At 28.0% G+C, this 7,226-nt stretch overlaps 1 protein-coding gene across 1 annotated transcript; it reads right to left on the bottom strand.

Moving 5' to 3' along the window:
- Nucleotides 1-671: 671 nt before the first annotated feature.
- LOC111298616 (uncharacterized) lies at nucleotides 672-2,231 on the bottom strand. The gene is made up of 2 exons (XM_022893343.2): nucleotides 1,630-2,231; nucleotides 672-1,533 (listed from the first exon to the last, which is right to left on the bottom strand). The coding sequence occupies exons 1-2, from the start codon at nucleotides 1,894-1,896 to the stop codon at nucleotides 961-963; spliced, it is 840 nt and encodes a 279-aa protein (XP_022749078.1). The 5' UTR covers nucleotides 1,897-2,231; the 3' UTR covers nucleotides 672-960.
- Nucleotides 2,232-7,226: the final 4,995 nt, after the last annotated feature.

Here is a 7,226-nt window from a genome sequence, read left to right as displayed (position 1 = left end):
TATTATTGCTATTTTTTATTATAGATTTTCGATGGGCAGGAGCCACTAACATCCAACATGGGATCGTTTTTACTTGGGGTAACGCCTTAATGGCAGGTTCAAAACTATACAAAATTAGCTAGACACAATCTCACAAATTTCTATCATCCACATCATGCTAACCAAAACTTGATGTCTTGGACATGATGCATGCCTCGACTGAGAATCACAAAACGACCAAAATTTCCTTCCGCGTGTGGATTATCATGGAAATTATATGGTGAATAATTGGAGAAAAAAGGTATTCGTATTTTTACATTAACTTAAGCTAATGTTATACATGCTTAATGTTCTGTAAGACAGGGTAATCATAAATCAGTAAAAGAAGAAAAATTTCCCAAGGGTATCATTCTATGCTTTCTTAGTATTTCTCATCCAGATTCAATGCTCTAGGATAACACTCCCATTATCTAAAGGTACTTTTAAGCACGACAGGATTCAAGTTTCTTGTGATGCTTGCCTGCCTTGTGGTAGCATGCCAAACATTATCTAGCACATTCAAATTTGTCTGAAAACATTGCAAATATCAGGCTTTAATTGGATGCTAAGATGATTCAATTAAGATACAAAAGAGCTGATTTTATGATTTAGTTTTTTTTTCTTTTTCTAATGAAACAAATCTTTTGCTTTTATGATTTAGTTTATATTGCTTTCAATTTCTTTTGATTATCTAGCATCTTTTGTCAGAAAAAATAATAAGAATAAGAACAGGGGAAGTGGGATGAAATAATTTAAGGAACAACGAGTGTTCTGAAACCTCTCCTCATAAGAAAAAACTAAAATAAAATCCTGCACAAGAAACTGGGCTTGTCTCTTGCGTCTGATTGAACTTTAATGTACCATTAAAGTTGTAGCCTACAAGTAATCAGATAAATCACAGAGAGACTATTTGCATCAGACACGAAAAAGAAAATTTTCACGTCAAAAATTTAATGCCCCTCTGTTGTGGTTGCGTTCGAGTAGCCCTTCCATAATGACCTTCTTTTTGTAAGCTCTTGACTTCTTTTCCGGCCTTCTTTTATTGTTTTCCAGGTTTCCAATAACTCCTGTAGGTTGTTGTTGAGGAAAAAAGTATAGCCAAATTGATGTGAAAAGTATGGCACAAAATTTGCCACAGAAGATTGTCACCGCCAGACTAATGAGAAGCAAAAATATGGCATTGTTTGAACATGAACCCCTATCTGTTCCTTCTTCTTTTGTCTTCTTTTCATCTTCTTGATGGTTGCTGTAAGTATTGTAGCTGTTTTGCAGCTGTTGTCTCTTTGCTTTTAGAGTTGAATTTGGGGAAGAGGATGATGATGATGATGAAGAAGAACAAGATGATCCTGATGAGACTGAGTTGGACCTGCAAACAGTTCCTTTTCCAGCAGAAACCTTGTTTACCGATTCATCAAAACTTGAATCCAACAACTTGTCACGGCTGCTTAATGGGAAATTGTGCTTTGATGAATATGATTCTTGATCAATACCTTTTCTACGTCGAACCCTCCTATCCTGTTAACAGGATAAGTCGATAAGATATACTGATGAATGATGACAGCTACACTTCATCAGAAGATAAAAAGAAGAACAAAGGAAAGAGGAACAAACCAGTACGATCTCGAAGACAACAGCTTTGATCACCTGGGAAAATGTTTTCTTTCCTGGACGATGAATCCTGATCGAATCTTTTGTATCAGAAACAGAGGACTGCGTCGCTGAAGGCTTCATATCCTCCTTCTTGTTAACGCCAACATACGTTAAGGCCTGATGATTTTGGGAACGATCAACCACAAGAGCGTTGGACTCGAGCATCAAGTCCATATCAGCAACGGGTCTAAAACAGAGCAAGAACTTGTTTCTCGGAACGTTCTTCATTACTTCATCTTAATGTAACTGGCGGTTGGGACTTGTATAGAAGATGATAATTATGGTTTTCCAAGGTTAGGCATGTGGAATGCTTAGGCGACGGTCTAAACGAGGGAAGAAGCAAAGAAATGAAACATGGAAAATTCTGTTTTATTTGCGGGATTCTGCCGTTCTAATACTAGCTTAGGCGGTACAGGAGCCGTGTGCCTTATCCAGTTATTTCCTATCACCAACTGATCCGTTATATGAAGTATATATATAATTAGTTGGTTTTTCTCTCTCCTGACCAAACCATCCCAAGTGAAAAAGTTCAGCGGTCTTCGGATTTTAAAGTAGATCATGTAATTTTAGACAATATTAAAATAATATAAAAAATTAATAAAAATTGTATGTTAATTTAATAAAATTATTTTTTATATTTAATATATCAATATAAATTATAAAATAATATATATATTATATATATATATATATATATTATACGCGTTTAACAAACGTGATATAAAAAAACACGAATTATTATATCTATTTAAAAGTGAGAGTTGGAGAAAAAGGGCAAAGATGGGCATCTATGATGGTGCTGCCCGTGAGGAACAGGTGAAAGAATAGAGCTCGGGGCTTTAGTTTTTTGTTGGTGGAAAAAGAAAGATTGCAATTATGACTTGGTGGGTGGAGTTGAGAAGAAGAGGTCCGAGTAGCCGTCCACTGTATTTGGTGGACAAAGACAATGGAGCAACAAAATAGAGTTCCTATTGATATTACCAGTTAAACCTTGTTGCAAATAAGTTAATCTTTAGTCGATATGTAACAAACAAAATAAGACCCCTTAGAGTTGATACTAAGGTTGTTAACATCGGTGAATATTTTAGCTTTTTTTTTTTTTCAAACATAAAACGTATTAATATTAATTTGTTTTAATATAAATGGGTTTTATTGATATTAATTAAATAATATTTATCTATTAAATATATATAATATTATAAAACATTTTAATTTTATATTTTTTAATCATTGATTTTAATATAATATTCATATTCATATAAAATTAAAAATTAAAAAAAATATAATATTTAATATTTTAAATTTTCAAACGTAAAATAATTGAAATAATTATAAAATAATAAGAATATATAATAAATTATCATTAAACAAATTCAATAGTTTAATTTAAAGAAAATATTTTATTTTTCAAAAAACTATAAAAAAGTAAAAATGATAATGAAAGAGAAAGAAATAACTATTAATTATAAACTCAAATCAGAAAAATTTTTTTAAAAAAAATGGAGTAGAATCTTGTATAGGTGAAAATATTTTTTTCAACCGATACGATCGATCGAAATAACCACATGAACAACTGGTTCATGTTAGCATAAAAGATGAAATAGAGCAATAGTGTTAGCTGTATCGGAGAAAATCGATGCATATTGGTTGGTGCAATTAATACTGATAATTAAGAGTGTAAATGATATATTAGTACTCGCAAGTTATTCAGGTTCGATTCGAAAAAAATTTGAATTCGGTTCGATTATTATCGAGTCGAGCTCGAGTAGCTCGACTTATCGATCGAGCCGAATTCGAATATTCTTATATCTAATTCGAGTAGCTCGCGAGCCTAATTAAGCTTTTATATTTAAATATATTTTTATTATTTTAATTAATAAAATATTTCAAGTTCGAGTTTGAGTTCGAGCATGAATAATCGAACTCTTGTCGAGTATACGAGCCAAGCTTATTTTTACATATTAATCGAGTGAGCTCGAATTCGATCACGAATCGAGCTCAAGCTTGAAAAATAAAACTCAATCGAGCTCGAGTTGAGTATCGAACTCCGAGTTGTGAATCGAGCTCGAGCTCGAACTTCTCACTATTCGACTCGACTCGATTACACCCCTACTGATAACCATGAAAGATAGTTAAAATAATTAATTTAAATTTAATCTAGTATTTAGAAACTCCATATCACCATCACTTATATATAGGATAATTTTTCATTTTTAAAGCATTCCAGATATAATCTATACAAACAATAAAATTGTTTTCGAATAGGTTAATGTCATATTTAATCCCTATATTTTACAAATTTCTTTAATTTGTTGTCTTTGCTTCTAAAATGTATAATATGATGTATGTACTATTTTTTTTATGTAAGAATCTATTACTCGAAATTAACACTTTTAAATAAGGATGATAAAATGGTTGTTATCAGATCACATGATAACATGGGCCATATTTTTGTCACATTATTTTGTCATGTGTCAAACGCCGAATATCATAATTGTTTAAAATATAATTTATTTCAATTATTTTTATTTTTAAAAAATAAAAAAAAATTGAAAAGGAAAAAACTTTTAAAAAAATAAATTTTTTATTTAAAAATTAAAGTACAACTTTTTCATCTCGTTAAACAAGTTTGTTTTATTTTTCAAAAATATTATTTTTTTTAGAATTTTTATTTTTTTAAAGTTTTCAAATTTATATTTATATTTTTTAGAAATATTTTAAATGTTTGCTTTTTAATTTTTTAAAAGATAGCACAAATACCACATTATACATTTTAGAAGTAAAGGTATCAAATTTAAAATTTTTTTAAATACATGGGTTAAATATGATATTAACCATTTCTGAATCTATACTATTGTGGATACTGGACAAATTGACTCCAATTAATTGATATATTATTTGATTGATTGAGAGATTGAGGATTAAATTCCCGAATAGGAGTAGATTGCAATAGATATATATATATATATATATAAATATAATATTTTGTTTTACATATTTACAATATTTAAAACTCAATTTTTAGACAGTGATCTGTTAAACATATTTTAAATTCAATCATCTTATCTAAATTTGACAAAATTTACTACCGTAACACCACATGAAAGTCTATGTGGATGTTGGCATGACAAAGTTAATTAATTGGGTTGGGTTTATTAATATTGTAATGATAATTGACAAAATATTGAGTTTAAAATTTTGTAAGTGAAAATGAAATATTATGTAAAAATATGGATGATTGATACATTTTACTTGTATATGTAGGGTTTTGGTTGATGGTTTTAAACATTGAGTTAAAAAAGTTTAATGTTATTTGGTTTAAGGAAGGAGAGAAATTTCGATTGAAGGAAAATTAAATGATTAATGAATTTGGATTTGGATTTAAAAATTAGAGCAAAAGAGATCAATGAATCTCTCAATTGACATAAACTGGTCATCACCTCATCAATTTTTATGAGACCTTTGTTAATAATTATTAATTTGATGAGTATATGAATTATAATTCAATATCTGAGGTTATATAACTTGGGAATGCGTCCAAACTCAAATGTCATCTCCATTCCGACATATCAAAATTCAAAATTTCTGAAAGTGTCATTTCGTGGAGTTTAACTAAATTAATTTGTATTTATTGTTACAAGGCTTAAATTTGGTTACTTTTAATCTTTATAATCTAACCTAGCTATTTTGTTTCGTTGTTATTTTCCAAATGAAAGGTATAATTGTGTTTTAAACTATTGGTTAATCACTCATTAAGCTGAAATTTGGATGTTTCTCTTCGATTCTCACATTGCTTAATTTATATATAGTTTTATCATTTTAAATTGTAGTTTTTTTTTTTTTTTAATCTTCAATACTAGGACGAAGTTTTCAACTCTAGTCGTGGACCAAATCCTTGTAATCTTGTCATCAAATGTCAGAGTAATTTTTTTTTTTTTAATTTATAAGACGAACAGATACTTAATTTGAATATAGAGAATAAGATTACATGTATTAAAATTTAAAATCATAAATTTGTTAAATATTATGTCTTAAAATGATTACTTAATCAATTTTATGAAATTTTATGTTCCAATCTGTTTTTTTTTTTTTTGTTTTTTTTTTTAAGAAAACACTTGTTGGCACCTGTATCATTGAATCAAATGGTTAGTGCGAATATCAAAGCGATTAATAGTAAGATTTTCCAAATAATAGTTATAATTTTATGGTAGTAAGAATTTTGGAGTATTTTACTAAAAGTATAATAAAATTATTTTTAGAATAGTATTAAACAACAATAGTAAACTAAGTCTTATTTCTATAATTCATTGTATAAATGCCAAAAAAAAAATTATGTTAGATTGTAATTTTGAATTTTCTTATGTTACTTTTTTTTTTTTTTTTTATAAAAACCAACGTTTTCATCTTTTTTTTGACCCTCATATAATTTCTTATAAAATTAGACACAATAACTCACATGAAAATAAGTTTTTAGTGGCTTTTATAAACACCAATAAATCTTCGCTAAAAGAACTTGCTATTCTGGTGGAAGAAAATTTAGCAACGTTTTGCTTCTAAATGCCATTATGGTAGTGGCATTTATGTATAATTCAACAACATTTATTAAACGCCTTAAGCCATCATTCATTCTTTATAAATTTTCTTTGTTTAGTGGCATTTGTAAGTATAAACACTATTAAATTTTATAATTTAGTGATGTTTATATCATAAAACACCGCTAAATTTTGAAATTTAGTAGCATTTAGTTACTATTAATGTCACTAAATTCTAGAATTTAGTAGCATTTATAATATAAAACACCACTAATGTTTTACTTTTATTTTTTATATAATTGAAAATAAATATTTAAAATTATTATTTATTACTACAACAATTATATTAAACATCAAAAGAAAGTATTGAAACACATGAAACTTAATTCATAAAACATCTAAATATCTAAATACATCACTTGTTTGAGTACGGTAAAAATTAATACAATGAAATTCAACTTGTTTTCCAACTATATAAAATAAGAAATTCAAAAAGTATAAAATTGAAAATTGTCGAAAGTTAGAGCACTAAAATTAGAGGAAAAATTTTTTCACCATGATCACTAGCGTGTTTAAGAACTTATTGAATAAAGTAAAATAAGTATTTACTATAATAATAATAATAATAATAATAATAATAATAATAATATAGATAAAAAAAATTATTCTTTTAAATTTAATACCTGAGTTATTGGATCACCTATATTACATCCTGAAAATTGTTATTGCACAAAGTTCATAAAAGAGTCGAATCATTCATGTAGTTGGTATCTAGCATGCTCATATTCCATTTTATAATGCTTTTTTTCAATTCTAGCACACTTTTCTTTTAATCTAGCACGCTCTGCCTCTTTTTCTGATTTATTTGCTCGACACGTACTTGCAAAATTTGTAATCTCTCTCACAATAATGAAATGTCTCATGAAGAATTACACGTATATTGCTAAGAACTAAGTTCACAGTAACTAGATAGTGTTAGACCCATTACAAGGCCTTGGACCCCGTCCATATCTTTCCTTTCTAGTA

Source organism: Durio zibethinus, chromosome 16 (genome assembly GCF_047325235.1).
Source record: "Durio zibethinus cultivar Kanyao isolate XHJ-2024 chromosome 16, ASM4732523v1, whole genome shotgun sequence".
In the NCBI taxonomy this organism is placed as follows: Eukaryota; Viridiplantae; Streptophyta; class Magnoliopsida; order Malvales; family Malvaceae; genus Durio; species Durio zibethinus.
This window is presented reverse-complemented; position numbering and strand designations above follow the sequence as displayed.